Raw genomic sequence first — 18,769 nt, 5'->3', positions numbered from 1 at the left:
CAGATACAATGGATGCAATCTACCACAATACAGCAGTATCACATCTATTAAACTAGAATGAAAATATCACAAAATGAGTAAGTGCCTACTTCTCCAAGGTCCCACAACATTTCAATACATCACCACAACTAGAAGCAGGTAGTCATAATGAAGTTTTCCGTGCTCACAAGAGATTTTGGGCCTGCTGCTCTCTAAGAGTGCTGAAGAGCTCTGGTCATACCACCTGCAGTAGTAACTCCCCTGAAATAAGCAACTGAAGTACAAACCTCCCTCCACAGAAAAAAACCCCCACAAAAATAATCCCCAACCAAAACCTTGAAAGAACACACAAGCAGACTGCGTTTTAGAAAGCACCTTTCCCCACCCCATAACATCTAAAAGGAAGAGCGTAATGGAACATCTAGACAACCACTGGAGTTTGCTACTAATGGATTATATTGACTCTGCTTCTGTTTCGTCATTTTGTGCTGCCTTACATTACACACCTCTCAATCCTTTTTTTTTTTTTCTTAGAAGTTGTGCTCACTCTTCTAATTTGGAAGAAAACACATTTCTTCTGAAAAGATGAGAATTCTCTTTCATGCAACATACGCACTTTTGAAAAAACTAAAGCATCCTGGCAGCAATAAATCCTGAGAAAGGACGGTATTAATGCAGTTCTGAGAAAATTATGTTCTGAAGTTAGAAAGAGTTTACACAAAGTTAAAATGATCACATGATTCTAATATGACAATTGTTACATTTCAGACTTAATTTGCAGCCTTGCTTCAGTTTACACCACTAAATTATTCATTATACACTTACTGATGCTTGTTTCCTTATGTGCTTCTTCCAACACAGAAAAATGTGGCAAAAATAGAATTATTCTTGCAATAGATCATGCATCTTCAGTTGCAAACGCTCCTTTCAAAGACCATGTCTTTCTGGATCTTGCCAATTATTACCATTAGTTAAGTAATTTCCACTTCCCCAAGGCAGTGACAAATACATATTTAAAGCAATTAAAACAGACAACATTTATAGAGATTGGCTAAAGCACAAAACAAGCATACACAAACCCTCTGTTTTTTCTCTAATTCTATGGCAGCTTTCTCTGCCTTTCTCTTGTAGGCTGTAGTCCTACTGACTACATACCTCAGAATAAGAAGTCCTAAGGGGAGGCCACACAGATTTATATCACTGCTGGAAACTCAGCTTTGTTGCAGATGTTTTTGACTCCTTTTGTAACACATTATTACAATTAGAGTAGCACTGGATGGTTCTGAGTTTGACAATTTAAAGAGGCATTTTTCACCCAACTTACTCTTGAAGAGTGTTAATCCAGGATTATGACACATGTACCCCTCAGTAAGTAATCTGAGTATTAGATTTGTATTTGTACATAATTAGAGTAAGGCTTAAAATGTGGAAAAAAAAAATCATACTTCCATGTAAAAATAAGGAATTAACTTTGAGATAGAGACATGAACATATTGACACTATTTTTAGATAAGCAGGTAAGACCTGTAATTAAAGCCTGATCTTTGCCTAAGAAAACATCTGTTTTCTTCACTGTGTAATTAGTAAAATTAATGAATTCCAATCCATCCCCACGAATGATTTTTTTAACTTTGAAATCAATCACTTTAAAGGCCAAGATGCTTTCAGCTACACAAATTTGCCAATAAATGATACTGTAGATCAAGTTCAAATTAAGACTGTAATTTCCTTATAGTTATGTTTCAAACATTTTCCAGCCTTCTTCCTCTATTCTGCCAATGTTCACATTTCTATTATAAACAAAACACATTTGTGCCTTTAAGAAATTTGAGATGGCTACATACCAGATTAACCTTCTCATACATAATTCTTGTCAGAAATCTGATTAAGATTACATTTTTAACTGGATCATAACAGGATATACACTTATTGGGAAGATTTAAAAAAAAATAAGAGCATCCCCCTCTGACACGTTTTATTATGTACAGAACAGAAAACTGCTGAACAGTGAACACAATTTCACAACGCAGATTAGAATATCAATCATTGGAGAAATTTCTTTTAAAACACTTTCTTCTTAAAAAAAGTGTTACTTCTAAGAACATTCATTATATGGTAGATGACCACACTTGAAGAGGTTAGCACTGGATAATTACAGACATCCCAAATAATGCAGCACGGAGTATGCTTTAGCAATCACCACTTCTACCACTGTATTGCTGCTACAAAGGGACAACAAAAAGAGGCTTCTATCACACCATCTTTGGGTTCTCACTCACAAGGGCAATTCTGATTGCCCATATTAAAAACCTTTGACCAAAACCTACATATCTGTTCATCTGCTATAATTGTTTCAATCCTCCTCTTTGACTCGGGGAGATGTGCAGGAAAAAACCAGCTAACAATCTCCTAAGTACTTGTTTTACGAATCTGGCCCTCAGTCAAGAAGTTGAAGTGAAAAGTCTTTTAATCACCTTCTGATCAGAATTTACTGGATTGGATCTAAGTTCAAGGGTATTAAAATGTGCAAAGGAGACTATGAAAAAATGGCTGGGTTATAGATTTTAACTTCTTAACTAGAAAATTGACTCAAAATAGATTTTCTAATTTACAATGAATCAAAAGAAAAAACATTAGACCATAGCAAAAGTGGCACAAATGTATCAAAAAGCAAATGAATAAACATTTGAAAAGATTTATTATTAGAAATCGTAATAAATTTTGGAAAGATGAATCGATTTTAGTTAAAAGGTATAACTGACAATTTATTGGGCGGGAAGATGCATTATTTTCCAATTGTTATCCACCTACAGTAAAACTGATTTGTGTCCTATTGTATTTTATGGAAAAGGAGAGAGCAACTTTCAGTGATTTAGATTAAATGTATTAATCATAACCAGACACTGTGAACTATATATCTACTATTAAAGAAGATTTTTGACATTTAATTCTGTAGCAATATTTTGGCTCTGTACCACTCTTCCTAAATCCAATTCCTGCTACAGTTGGCAGATTTCTCCCTTTTAATTTTATGGGGCTTAAAGTAGCATTTAACCACCCATGCGGTAAATAATGCAGGATTAGAAATATTTAGTGTTTTGTTTCCCTTTGAAGAGTACCAATCCATCAACCCCCAAATATTTTTAAAATATTTTGCACATTCTAGTAATATTTAATATAAGATTCAGTAAAATACCCTATGTAAATGAAGTTGTTTTCCTGAAACAAAAAAAGACCCCACACTAAATCCTAAAGAAAATACACATCTGCCTCACTGATATAGGGGAATTAATTTAATAAAGATACTGTTTTGTGTACAAAGAAAACTTTGATAAAACCTTCAGAGTTTTTAAACTTGATAGTCACACAATATCTAATACTTACTCTCAATCAGAAAAAATACAGTTAAATATTCTCCTGAACAAGGCGTAACAATATATTTTATAATATTTATGCCCAACTTAACACTGAAATGGTAGCTTTTATTTATGCAAACCCTCCTCATCCTCTTTTTTATGCAGTCATTTCCTATCTTTTCCTTAAATGCTATATTTTGCTGCATGGAAAAGTAAGCTTAGAATAACTTTTAAGAGGCAATGTTCTTAAGAGTTCTTTTAGGTACTGCAAATAGTCTTAAATTGCCTTAGACCTACACCAGCATGTCCAGATTTTTAAAAAGCACTAACAACAGCTGCAGTATGGCAACAAAATTTCAATTGCCACATATGCCATGCTTTCTTTTCCATAGCACAATGGTGTGACAGAAAACAGGAAAAATGGTTTTCTCCAGTTTGACCATATTCTACAGGGAATAAAAATGCAGCCTACTGTGCATGTACTGTATGTATCTGTTTAGGTCTTTGTAAAATAAGGCTTTTAGAAGCCTTGTCCAAAGCAAACAGGTCAGGGTAAAGAGAAAATGGGGCACATTTTATCTAAAAAGCTCTTTAAAGTGAGCTACACAGTTGTTTAAAGAAATATACATCTAAAGCAAGACAGCTGCAACAGAGTTTGCCCATCAGCTAACAGAAAGGAAAAATTACTCCCTAAATAAACAACTTTCAGTTCTCTGAACTGAGGGTAAGTTTATTCCTTGACCTTTAAAACCACAGTCTGCAGGAATGCTAAGTTAAAGCTGAGAAATAACAAAATAAGAAAGTTAGTCTCCTACTTGTGGATGCAGGTGTTTAAAACCACCTGCAAATGAGGGACTATCCAAAGTTAGCAGTGAGAAAAGGAAAAACTATCCACAGCAAAAATCAGATCAGGAGCAAGTAAAAGAGTCTGCTGAGTCTAATTGCAAGGGGCTGAGTGGAACAGATTTTGAGCTGTTATCAAGACTGTTGGACTGGAAGGGTTCACTTGATCAGTTACAGGCACTTCACTTCAAAAAGAAGCTTAAAAAGCACCTGCTATGTTGCAGCTGAAGGGACAGTAATTAACAGGCAAGGGCTAATACGCTCCTGAACCACTCCAGCTGCAAGTGCTGATGTTAATGAACCTTTTCTTCTTGTCCTCTTTATTCCCAGATACTGTATGTAAAACCGTAACTGGACAAATGGTTTAAGTACACACAAAACAATAATTATTCTGCTTTTGAAAACATCAAACCAAAGTTTTATGTAGGGTTTTCCCTACACAAGATCAAGATCCACTAAAACTGAGGAGCTTTGAGTTTTTCTTTTGTGACTCACCTCACAACTCACAGCTTTATTAAAGTACTGATTATCTTCGAGGAATGACCTTTCCATTCTAGGATTGCTTACCAGCATTTTATTTAAAGTTAGCATTGCTGTCTCTGATGCTGGATAAACGTGTTTTATAAAGTGTTCACTTCCAACAGATCTTCAAATTGAACGTGTCGCAGAAACATTGTTAAACAAAGCCTACATTTCTGTAAAGAAAAGGTTCTGCATTCAGTTATGTGCCTACTTGCTATAAATACCATGTGGTAACTATCCAAAGAGCAGTCCCTGAGAAGTTTTGAGTAATTTTTGCCTTCTCAAAACTACACTCTCAATACGCACATCTGATTTTCTTATTTCAAAAAACCGAACAGTAGCAAGCATGCCACTTTTCCAGTTGAGTCAGAAGCAAGGTAGGTGCAACAACTGTGGTTTGCTCCACTCCCTTCTGGTTGTATTTAACACATTATAGAACACTCTCTTTACATCTCAATGACTGAAGTCAGTGCAATCAAAGAGGATGGCAGAGGACGATCTCTCCTTTCCTATATAATCTCTCACATCAGAAAAGAAGCAGAGTAATTTTCTTGATCGACTCAACTTCAACACAATACATCATGTATGTTTCCTACTTTATTTTCTGTCCTGTATTTTGAAGTAATTTGATACATGCATTTCCATGAAGAATTTCTGGAGAGAATACTACAGATCCAATTTAATTCACTATTTTTACAGTACCTCTTACTCTGGGTACAAGCCATAAGAACTCAAACTGAACATATAACCTTTCCCCCCACCATTTTTGTGTTTGTTATAAACCAAACAAGATTAAAATATTCTAATTCCCCATCATTGCCTTATAGTAATGATTAGAAAGATGCTAATGCTATTGATCACGTCACACAAGATTTTTTGAATATGTATTACATAAACTAATTTTAGAACAGAACTAGTGAACAAAACAAATGTGTGCACCTGAATATAAACTGCTTATCTTAAAACAAATCTAGAAGGTCACTTAATAGGCTTAATCTAGATATCTAATAGAAATACTCTGCTTATCTCTAGACATCTAAAGTGGCTGTATTCATTACAGATGACCACCATATGAAAGGCAACTGAAAAAAGAGATGGGACTATTTTCAAGTTGTTCCACCTACCAGCAGCCCTGATGGAAAAACCTATTCATGTGAATAAGTTACTATGGGTTGAAATTAGCAAGAAATTTCCAAGTGTTTAGGAGCTGTAGTTGATCTTGAACTTGCTTTTTGTTAAAAAATGTTAAACAACGTGTTAGCTGAAATCATTGTCACGATTTTCATGATTTACTTGATGCTTATGATGTTATTAGAGCATAAATGAGATGTTGTTCATCAGGTAAACCATAGTGTCTGTGCAAGTGTTCCTTGCCTATTACATTTGTTTTTCCTGTCTGTTCTCAGCATTAAATGATCTATTTCCCCAGCAAGCTCAATACAAGGAAATCCAACTCCTAACTTGACTCTGGATACAAGATGCTGTTCTACAATCAATTCTTCAAAATGCTGCTCCTGAGGCATTAAGAAGTTTCTAAAAGAGATACAACTGAGTGAAATTCTTGCAGAAAAGATATTAAGTACAATTACATTTAAAGGCTTTTTTTCCCCCTTAGAATTGCACTAAAACATAAAACATCAAAGAACCCATAGGCACCAAGTCAAAATAAGCAAATTACAAATGTCTACAGAAGAAACATTTCACGCAGTCACACACTAGAAAGTGGGATTTTTTTTAAAGCTGCAGAAAACAAGAGGAATAATCATGTTGCTTCGTATTTTGAGGTCAGAGGTTTTTAAAATCATTATTATCTGTAAAGACTGCTGTAAAACTGTATTAAATGTGTTTTCAAGACAGACACTAACTGAAGAATGAAAGGGGTATCACAATGCTGTTTGTCCTCCTTTAAAATAAACTTAAGTGAAATTGTAGATGACAATCATTTGAGCGGTTGGGTTGAGGTGAATTACAAGAAATACTGCTTAGCCTAACAGTTCACAGCACTTGTCACCATGAATAAACCACAGAACGCATTTAAAAAACTAAGCAGCACATTTGGCATTTCTGAGACTAATGCTGGAGGGCAACTATTTTGCTGAAGTGGGATGCTGGTTTTGACACTACTTGAGAGTCCAAGAAGAGACTAAGTCACCACATTCATTTCAGCTAGGCAGAAGTTAATCTTTGATAGTTTAAGGGTATGCTTTGTCACCACAGGTCAACTACACCGAGAAAAACCATTGTGAGCTTTGTGACACAGAGTATCTCTTTTAGTGGTTACACCTAAAAGATAACAACTGTACTTTACCAACAAAATGAAGGTATCTCCACAAGCTATTAATTGCCTGATGCATTTAAATTATTTTTTTTCTTGATAGTCTTAGATTTTGTAAGAATCAGAGCAGGACACAATTCTAGACTCTACACTTTAATTTGCAAGGTAAGTGGTACAGAAGAAAGAATAAAAAACACATGTGGCTCACCTTCACCAGTAACTTTTCTGGCTAATGAACTGAAGGTTCAAATGAGACAGAAATGCTGTGGTACTACTTGTGCTTCTTTACTGATTTGATGACACCAAGATAATCTAAGATTTTCATTAGACAGTTTCAGGTGACAAAAAATCACTGTCAGTCGAAGCAATTTGTAAGGCAGACTTCATTTAACCATAGATCTCATAAGTGATAGGGAGAAATCAAAACCCTTCATAACAATGACATCAACACTGACAAACCTGATCTATTAATTGCAGTGCTCTGCCTTGAACAAACAAAATACAAACCAACAGTGCCTTATGTATGGATACCGCTGTTGGTGTTACTAGAGATGAGAACCCCTCTGAGAACTGACCTACCATGAAAAATGCAACAGGTATAATTAGGATCCTTTTGATGAGTAAGTATGCTAAACTATTATGAAAGTCGCTAAAGCAGCTTTAGTCCTCCATCAGGTGCTTCCATGGCAGATGGAAGTTATATTAAGCTGGCATCAGTGTAAGTGAAAGCTTTAGCAAAAATGCACTGGAAAATTAATTTGTGGAAAAAAGCAGCTCTTGCTATGCTGAATACACCGTGAGGATTATAAGGTGTAAGAACAGTGAGTAGTGCCTCCAAAAATGTATAGATACATGAAATTACGAACATCACAACATCCACAAAGCAACAACAACCACAAAATTTACATTTTATTTCAAAACCCACGTTGTTTATAATGGTATTTTGGTATTTCACTGAAGCTTTTTTCCCTTTTATTCATAGGCTTGGGTTGGAAGGGCTCTTAAAGATCATCTAATCCAACCCCCCTGCCATAAGACGAGGCACCTTCTGCTACATGTGAAACTATTGTTTTCTCATAAAATAAAGCTATTTCAATGTGACTAAGTTTTGAAGTCTAGAAGTGTGCCACTTGACTCATTCCTCAGGAAAACTGCAGCAGTTTTGCTAATAGTTACTGAACACTGGAAGAATCAAAGGTGGGGGTTACACTGACATCACAGCAGCATCTCCTCTCCTAACAACCACATTTTTCTGCCTGAAAAAAATCTATCCGCAGGAAGCACTAAGTGCAGGAAACCACCCATTCATTAAGGAAGTTTTATCCCTCTGCATTGTAAAACTAAGGTACTGAGTTAAAAAGAGGATTAAAAGAGCCCAACATTCACTACATTTTGCATAAGTAGATATCCATTTAAGGTAATTACAAACAAAAAAAAGGAAAAGCATATTGAGAAATGCTTTCAGTAGCTGAGAGTATTTTTGATGACAGGAAATCATAATAAAACCATTACAATACCAAAAAACCCCTACTCTCCTACTCGTTTAAAGGTAAATTCTTATGCAGTTTTAGCAGCATAAGGTTTCAAAACATCACCCTCAGACAGAGGCCTAATATTCCTCATCTTGAATGAACCAAAGTGTGAAATCCAACAAGAGTTCAGTTTTGTTATAATCTAATACCATCACATTTCCACAGAATTTGATACAGAGACTATCACTCCAAATGACAGAAAATCATTAACTGAAGAAAATAATTAATACTCCACAGATAAATTTTTTCATGCACCTCGCTGATACTGAATTGTTTTATCTGACTTTATACCACTCACCCTGATGCCATCAAGATTTTTGCCTTTTCTTTTATACCCCTGTTATACCTTTTTATAACTTCTGTATTCTTAGTGCTTTTTGCCTACATTCTTGGACTTGTTTCTCAAACTGAGAGATTAAACATTTCAGAAGCTTCGTAGCTGGGGATCAGTGTGCCCCAGACCCCAAGGTCCTCTCCAGAACACATTCTGTAAACCAAGATAGAACCATCCAGGGGAAGGTTCCTTGGGGAGGGGGGCTCACTTGAGCCTCTCATTGGGGAATCTTTGATAGATATGCTAATTAGTAAAACCTATAATGTTTTACCCAATGTTGGGGGGAGGGACAGAGAGACAGAGACACAGAGATAGACTCGGCAGGGTGCATCTCCATGCATATGACCTGGACCTGTGCACCTAAGGATCCTTAAAATAAATACCAAGGTAAAATCCCTTGTCCCCTTCTAACCGTGTGTGACTCTTGATTTTAAGACCAGGAAAAGGCATCAACCCAATGTAAACCAATTCTCCACACCACCAAATACACTGTAACTTGAAAAACAGCGCTGTTCCAAAAGTTGCAGAGCATCCACAAAGAGGCTTCTAACCAATACTGTAAAAACAATGCCTAAATTATTCTTTAAGGAAATATTCCTTGGATCCATAGCATGGATTTTAACCAATAATATTTCACTTTATTTCTGAACTATTTTGACAAGAAAAAAGCTCCTGAAAACAGCTGGCTGTTCCTTCAGTTAGAAAGAACTTAGAAGCAGAAATGTTTGATTTGATTTTACACTTTGAAAGCCATTTAAAAAAGCACGAATGCTCAATGTATCTTTTCTCCTCATGTCAATAGACTGTTAATCTGTAAACAAATTTTTGAGAAAAGCTCTTCTATCTTTGAACTTTTGAAAAAAAGTCACAGGATTTGACAGAAATACTCAGGCACCTTCAGATAATGGGCCCTGGAAATGCAGCTTTCATCCTTTAAGCACATTTTGAATAAATACAACTGTGTATAGTCAAGCTCAGTAGTACAGCTGTGCAAAAAAAAAAAAAAAATCAATCTACGAGTGCAAGATAATACAAGCTGTGTTTAATATAATGAAACCAAACCCCATGACACGAAGTGATGGATGGAAAAATTGGCAGAGTCAAAAGAAAGCATCTTTTTTATTGGTCATGTTTTTTGCACTTCAGCTCAGTGAAATCCCTTACCAGCTTCCAGCCCAGACAGGGAACAGAGGCAGGAAGAGACAACACACAAGAGCTCTCAAACAAAACCCTGCAATAGCTCTCCCTGTCTCAGGGAAGAAACAGTACCTAGAATCACACAAGGAATAGCTAAAACAGCAGCACACATTTTAAAAAACCTTCACTTATTTGTATGGAGGAGTTGTGAACAAAAGTCAGAATTTTCAGTTGAATACTAAGTTGGGCAAAACATTTTGAAGAAAATGAGAAAATAGTCATGTTATGTTTTCACTAACTATAATTAACTCTTATTTTCTTTAAAAAGGGTTTTATGCTCTCCCCAGGAATCCATCTGAGAAAAAAATGACAACCTTAATCATTCTAGGTAAAGAGGTAATTTACTATTCTACATCACAGAAAAGAACCTTTAAAGTTCCAAAACATCTAAAATGTTAGATTTCAGATTTTATTCTATGAAATACCAAAGCTTCACATGCAATTTGCTAGAAAAAACACAGATATAGTACTAGAAAAGTGACATCTATATAAACTACAGGTCACTACATAAGTGCCAAGTATATAAACACACATAAAGACTGGAAGAAAAAAGCATTCCTTCTAAGAAATCAGTGTTTCATTCATAGAACACTATTTCTACACGGTAGGATTTTTGCCCATGCCTAACATAAAGCACTGTGAGGCTTGGGACTACTTGATCAGGTCATATATGACTTCAGAATTCAACCAATTCAACTCAACCACTGTTGATTGTATGCAAAAGGCCAACTGTATGCTCACATTCCCTAGATACAAATTACACATCCTTAGACTGAACACAAGATACAACGTGTGTCTTTTAGGTAGTGTATCCCCTTTTGTTTTCTTTTTAACTTTGTCTCCCTTTCAGGACTGTGTAAAAGCAGTGATACAGACATCAGACTCCTCGCTGTTAAAAAAGAATTAATTCACACCACAATTCTGTTCAATAAGTTGAGTCTGCAGTGTTCTTTCCTCAGGATATTAATCTTTCTAAAAGCATTCTTGCTCTTCTTCACTGTTACCATCTAATAGCAGTAATTACTTCTTGTTCTGTGTTATCAGATGTCACAGGTATTAAATGACTTTTTTTTGTCATTGGATTGAAGTATCTGAAGAAGATTTTCTTTAGGAAGCAATCACTGGCAAAAGGAAGCACATGAGCTCTGGTTTATATAGCCATGTTTGCAAAGACTGATGCAGCAGATGTGCCCACAAACATAAAGTCATTAAGGAGGTCAGAAAACTGCATCTGCAGAGCTAATAGCACATCCCTCCTGCCTAGACATAGTGACTCAGAAGCTAGATTCACATGCCAACCTACTTCCACAACATCATGCAAATGATATATTTAATAACTGGAGGTAACTGAATTATCAGTCTTTAGTAGACTGGCCTGGATTTTTGTTATAAAGGGAACTACAATACCATCATTATATATGGGATATCATGAGTGGAAGACAAAATGGGCTCCTAAGGACAATCCAGAAAGCGTAGCAGAAAATAAACATTAGGATTTTTTATTATATATATGCATTCACAGTATATCTTCATCAATTGAAATCTAATCACCTTTTTACAATTTAGAGGAAAAGGCAGGTTTTAGGGTAGTTAAGCCATGTATCATCAGTACCATGAAGCTAACCTATCAGTTATAATAGCTCCTATAAAATACCAGGGTGAAATTGCAATAAGCCTAGAAAATGGGCTACAAATCCCAGATATGCTCAAGCAAGCACTGAACCAAAAATAAAAATAGGTAGATAGGAAACCAAGAACTAGACAGCATTCATCTAATTCACGACCACTAACAGCAGAGATCACAGGCCAAGGTTTTAAAGCATCTTATTCAGCTCCAAATGGCAATTATTGGACAGGAGCTTCAATTACAAAACCCATGCCTCTTCAAAATGAGTTAAATTTCTAGCAGTTCCTTTCTATTCTCTCCACATATAATAACCCTTACATTTCTCAGAAGCAACTTATGTTGTTTAGGCAACTTAAATTTGAAAACATTTAATATTCTCATTAACAGTTAATAATAAAGAATATCCATGTTGCAGTATTTATTGTCCTGGCCTATGTTTATTACACCTGATATCTCCCACATTCTCTTCCTCTTCCAAACATTTTTCTTGTAAGAAAGGAATAGACTGCGCTATAATTAATACATTTTAGCATTTAAATTTAAAAAGTAAAATTTCTCTTCTCATCATGCCCTTCTCCAAAGAAAAATTCCAAAAAAATTTATTAGAAACTTATTTTAGACAGAAGTTGTGGGAAAATCCAAGTATTAGATTGCATAGAAATGCAAAGACAGGTGAAAATTTTTCCTCAATTATCAACATTGCTCCTAGGGCTGTAGGTACTAAAAAACCCCAAACATCCCATTTGTAGTTCCAGCCTTAGAACAGGCTGAGTCCAAAGAAATGCATCATGTCTATGGCAGGTGCATGGATAACCTGCTTTAATTTTTTTTGTATATACCCTTTTCGCCTGACCACACAGATGTAAACCAAACAAAAGAGAACAGGATATATTTTTCAAAGCAAATTTTTGGGATGAAAAATGACCTGAATTGTACCACAATGCATCCTGGAATTTTTTTATTATCAGAAAAAAAATTGGTTGATGTCCATCATAAAAGTAAAACATGTTTTCATATATACATAAAATAGGTACTGAAAATGGTAACTTATATGCACATACCTGCACTGGAAACCTTTTCCTTCGCTTAGTTCAAAACAAGTACTGAGAAACAGTATGACTCTTTTGCAGAGGAATGTGTCAAAGTATTTAAAAAGAGCAAACACACACTCAGGAGTGCCACACTCAGTGGCACCGAGTCTTACAGTTCCATTACCCATCTACAACATCAGGGAACAAGTATGAGAGGAATATGTTTTTTTAAAAACCTCTTAGAACAGTGCACATGAGCTTACAAAAATGAGAACACCTACCAGTGCATTCTGGTTTCCTGAAGCCTTTTTTATGCTTCTTGCTGGCATTCCATGAAGATGACTACATCTACTCTGGAAACCTACAAAAAAGCAAAAATTGATTCAAGAATATTTTGTCTACCACAGAACCAACAAAATTCACCATTACATATCAATCTATCAATATGAACTCTGTAAAACAAAACCATCTTATTGGCAAACATTGTACTGGTGGAAACACAGAGCACAGAATGGGAAAAGCGAGAGAAAGAGTAAGATGTCATGAAAATTAACATTTCTGCAGCTATTCTTACTGCCATCCTGGATCTATGCAGAGCTGGCTGCACAAGCAGAACACACTGAACTGCAACAGGAAAATGATTTTTGCATCCCTTCATCACTAGGAAACGTTAAATCTGGCCCATCTGCAGAGACCAAGTCCTCCAAAGCAATTCCAAGCATCTGGAGAAAAAGCCTCACAAAAGGATTCAATACATTCAGTTTAACTGCTCACAGAGAAGATCTGTAGTTGAATGTGAAAGGAGATCCTTGTGGCAGAGGAAGGTACAACAAAACTCTTGGCAGCAAGCGGAGGTCTGACAACTTCAATCTTTGGACAAGAGTGGGTTTCTAGCTGTGAATCCAATCCCAACACTGGTAGAACTTACTATTGGTTACACTGGATGCACAGTGGTTGAAAGTATTTTAGAAATAAAGAGAAAGAGTATTTTCTAAGTTACAATTTCAATCTGTGCTCTAAACAAACCCTTTCGTCTTCTATACAAACAACATGGCCTGACCATAAAGCAAAGCAGATGGTCACACTAGTCTTTCCAGACTTTGAATTAATGAACTTCTATAGAATTCCACAAATTACAGCAGAAGCCAGGAACAAAATGGAATCTCAAATTTCATTTTAATTAATGTTGAAAAATTCTCAATGCAAACATCGAGACAACAAATAAAAGAGGAGGCTACCAAAATGAACTGTTTTCCACCTTTTGACTTTTCTAATAGTTGATTTTGAGTTATTTCTCTCTAATGATATATTAAAAATTAAACAATTCAAACTCCAAGATCTTGTCCATATTCTATATATTTCATATAATCCATAGATATCTTTCCACTGCACCAAGTGATTCTACAGCTTGCGTTTGCTTGATTGCTACTTACCTCTCCTCCCTGAGCGGGACATAAGAGGGAAAGTACCAGTTAAGATACTTTCAAAGACTGGGTCAGGCAATTCTCTCTCCAGTTCTGTGGAGTCTTCTTGTTCCCACCATGGAATGACCCCCGTAATTCCACATGCTCCACCTGATTCATTTTCATGAAACCAATCACTCTGCTCATCATCACCTGTGTGAGGGCAGTGTCCACAAATCCCCCAAAAAAGAGGGAGGAGCAGAGAAGATAAAAATCAGATGTTACTATCAATAAATACTCTGACAGGATTATTATATCTTTTGTTTTATTGCTGTATAACAATTACTGCTATATAGCAGTTTTATTTGGAAAATGTTTCTCAATAGCATGACAAGCATTGCCATCAATGAAACACCATAAAATGTAATGTTTTAAAACCAATTTACAATAGTGAAAACAATAATAAACTAGTTAATCCTTTTGGCAATAACTGTGGGGAAATCCATTTAAGTTACTGCACTATACATATTAAAAAAAAAAACAAGCTTTAATCTCCTGCAGGGAATTAAAAGGTATAAAACTGAAACTGGTTCTTTGCAGCTGATAATGGTATATAATTAGCTTAATTTCATGATTTGTATGGCTAGTAAAAGGGGAAAAACAATCATGAACAGATGTGACTAAATGAAGTTAAACTGATTAAGTTCATTTAGAAATAAGTTTTGAAAAAGTTGATTTTAAATGAAAACTGACAGTATCACATGATTGAGAATTATACTGGATTATAACACAAAGTTGGTCATTTTTACTGACAATATTTATCTATGTAGAATTTAAACACTTGGATTTAAATTAAGAAATAAGACAAGATTGAAAATCTGATCTTAAAATTAGCTCATAAACACACTGGCAACTAAAAATTAATTTTTATGTTTCTTTTAAAACATGTTCTTTCATACACACCATCTAGTTTCAGAAGAACAGCAAGTATCTTTGAAAGACATGGGAAATTTCCTTTCCTCCACCCAAAAATTAGATTAGGTATGTGCTATACATTTTATTCTACTTCAAACCATCCAAACCACGCCTCATTATTTCTGCACATAAATTATTTGTTTGACATTTCAATTTTTATTTGGAAATAAACTAAGCAAGATATGAATGCAAGATTTGTGAGACACAGATTTCCAGAATAAAAAAGCATTTGTGGAAAATTTCATTGTCACTCATAGTGGGGAAACACAAACGATGAAAACCAAAGCAAAAATTTCGTGAAAAATAAAATCCAACACACTTTCTCCAAATAAATTGTTGCAATGTAAAGAATATTTGAGATCAAGCACAAGTGAAAATGTCTGTAAACATTCAATCAGGACAAGTATTTCAAGACAATATAGAATAATTAAAGCCCTTCACTGGTCACTTGCAGGTGAAATGGGATCCCTACACCTTTAATGACCACTACTAAAAGCAAAATTAGCAGAGGCTACAGAACAGGAACTTTTAGATGGAGGAAGGCGAAAACAAAGGTGAAAAGAGATACATAGGTCAATATAAGATTTAAATTTCTTAGCATTCCTGAAGCATTTCAGCCTGCTCTCCCTATTCACTCTAATCCTCATTTATAGCTATGACATTTCACAAAGGTATTCCCCATTAATTCTGTCCTCATTTTGTTACAGCCAGGTATGGGCTCTTTGAAGGAACTCTAAGAATACTTAATAGGGACACTGGTGGTGGTGGTGGAAGGAGAATCACACCTTTTAATTAGATTGGTCCATGGTTCAGAATTAAGGTTGAAATCCTTTGTTTTGATTTTCCAAACTTTTATGTTTGGAAACACTTTCTGAACTTTTATCGTTGTTAAACTTTGTCTTTATATTTTGTCATGAGAGCTCCAGACACCTCCACTAACAAGAAATACTATGAGGAGCTCAAAAGTAGTCTTCTTACACATAAATCATCCATGGAGGTAACCACAGAATTGTGAAATGGGGTTCCATGATGAGTTCAGGGACAGAAGCTGTAAGAGGCAGGCAGTGCAGTCTTGGAAGAAAGCTACAATTTAAAACTGGGGTGGTGAAATGTGCAATAAGGCAAAGAGCAGCTACGGAAGGAAACTGGTATCTTTGCTATGTACCCAATAGCAGTTCTTCGGGAGAAAAAATATAAAATTACTTTTCCTTTTTGTGTAACAGGAATATTAGTATGTTAAGCAATTTTCTGTTAAGATACCTTAATTTTTATGCTATTATACACTTTCCTAAGCACTTATGTTGCTTACAGCCAAAGGCAGACCTCAGATCTGAACCTCTTAGTCTTTTTCCACAAGACAGCAGAATCCAGATATACTTGGTTTTTAGGTTGTCTGTGAAATTAATCAACTCCGAATCCTCTGAATATTTTAAATCCTATTACAACCTTGAGGCAAGCATAAGCCTTTTACTACTATTCTTATCCAGGTGAGAGTGCTCACAGGCATCTTGCTTACCAGTTTCTCCACCCTGAAGGGATGCCATTTTCAGAGTCAGGGAAGACCACTGCATTTAACTAATTCCCTACCTCATACATATAGGCATTAAACACAGAGGCCTCCCCACTCAAGAGTTTGGTAACCAAGCACTTGGATTTTATCCTACTTAATTTGCAGCTCTCAAAAGGCAGCACAGTATTCATAGCAAATATGATCTTAAGAATACTAAAAGCTCAAAGCAACATTTTTGACTTCCAAAGATTCACTACACTGTCCTTTCCTCTAGGATGCTGATTCAGCACAGGACTACAGCAAATTATGACATTTTTCCAAGGTACAGGAAAGGTAGAAAAACCTCAAGATCTCCAAAAATAGAGCCCATGCATCCTCCTAAACACATTTTTGAAATGCAGCAAACTTGTTTGTGTAAGGCTAATGTTTCAAGGAATTACTTGAAAGTAATTTACATTGAATTATAACTGCACTGATCAGTACAACAGAGCCAATTTAAGGCTCAGGAATATCTACTTCAAACCTAAAATTTTCAGGCCAGTTTCTGGCTTAATTTATGTAGTAATTTTTAGGCTATCCCCTCCCTCCAATTGCTGTTTGTCTAAATTTCACTCTATATTATTATGTCTACATATTTATGTAACTACTGCTCCATGGTAAATTCCTTGACTTCTTCTTTAAGTAGTTTAGAAAATTATTTATGTGAGCTTCTGGTGGTTTCTCTGTGGACACAGACACCTTCTGCATCACCACCAGTTTCATGTTCAGAAAAGCTTCACCTGAATCTTACTTAAGCTAAAGCAGTGCAGTTGTACAACAAACTTTCCACTGCACACAAAGAGATAGAAAACCTCTTCCTGTTTTATTACAAAATGGCCAGACCAGGCTCAACAGCAGCCACTACATGTGCTTGCCTATAGCAACCACAACATACTTGGAGAGGTTACTGTGAAAAGTTTGGTGTCAATGTCCTACAAACACCACATGATCCTGTGCTGCTCCGTTATCCTGGTGGATAATGCACTGCACATGGAGAGCAAGAGTACAGGGCCTGTGAATACCCTGGAATTTTAGGCTCATTTCCAGGACCAGTGTACCTCTTTCTAGGTAAAAAAACCCCACACTGCTAACAGCTGTAATAATCATTTGAAGATATTGGGATATTCACTGTAACACATGCAGGGAGTTTCAGGAAAGCAGAAGCTGAAGTTGCCCATTCACAGAGGAATACAGCATCTTGCTCTTTGTGCTCTACGGAGCTGCCTTTAAAAAAAATATACATATAAAAGATATACAATATAAATATTTAGGATTTCAACTACTCAGGTCATATGCAACAACTTCATGTTATTTCTTTTCCACTAGCAAAGACTATAAACCTATTTGCCACAACGGTTCAGACCTGGTGTGATTTCACTTTGCATTGCACACTCCATTTCTCTTCTGTATGGACAAACACACCCTGTCACCTGCAGCTACTGACATGCTGTACAAGGTCCAAATTAGTTCCTCACCAGAATTCTTACACTGAATCAGTACTGGGTCATTTTCATAAAGGACACAGTAACGAATAAATGTTTAATCGTAAAATAATGAACAACTATCTTTAAACGCGTAGCCACATCCACAGTGGAACTCTGACATTCCCTGACCTTCTCCAATTTTAACTGTTTAACACTTTATTAACATAATATTCCTTCCTACTTGTGTAGATCTTAAAGGACATTTCAAGTGCTGCATGCCATGATTTAAGAGGTCTTAAGTCAACTCTGAATTTCCCCAAGTGTACGAGTAAGTGTAGATGAACCAGGAATGCAGAGTACGTTTTTTATTTGCTATACCGAAGCTATAAAGCTCATTAAAGAACATACTTGCAATTTAACTATTTCTTCCCCCCAAACAGGATATCACCCACTAGTGGCTGAATAACAATAGTTTTGTTAATATCATGTTGAAAGCTTAACTTGTGAAGTGCCTTTGTAAAGGAGACCTGTGAAGTGCCTTGAAACTGCAGGAGATCCTATTAGTTAGGCCTATCACAGAGTTGCATTTTATGCTGCAATGCAAAACTAGACATTCTGGTTCAAAATTCTTTTTGTAAAATTTTTCTACACCAGGCATAATACTGTTTATTATTAAAGTTTTTAATAATTGAAAAGCAGCCATGAAAATACTACTGGGAACA

General features: G+C 35.7%; 1 protein-coding gene across 1 annotated transcript in view; it reads right to left on the bottom strand.

Moving 5' to 3' along the window:
• GPATCH2 (G-patch domain containing 2) overlaps positions 1–18,769 on the bottom strand; it is a 120,615-nt gene that overhangs the window by 82,983 nt on the left and 18,863 nt on the right. Inside the window, exons 4-5 of the mRNA XM_042051625.1 lie at positions 14,130–14,312; positions 12,978–13,057 (exon numbers count right to left, since the gene is read on the bottom strand). Of these exons, the coding sequence (XP_041907559.1) occupies positions 12,978–13,057; positions 14,130–14,312 (263 nt within the window). The remainder of the gene's footprint in view (positions 1–12,977; positions 13,058–14,129; positions 14,313–18,769) is intronic.

Source organism: Corvus kubaryi, unplaced genomic scaffold (assembly GCF_017639235.1).
Source record: "Corvus kubaryi isolate FWS band 111438036 unplaced genomic scaffold, C.kubaryi_AGA036_p1.0 76, whole genome shotgun sequence".
Classification (NCBI taxonomy): domain Eukaryota; kingdom Metazoa; phylum Chordata; class Aves; order Passeriformes; family Corvidae; genus Corvus; species Corvus kubaryi.
Note: the sequence above shows the minus strand (reverse complement) of the source record. Positions and strands in the feature narration are given on the sequence as shown.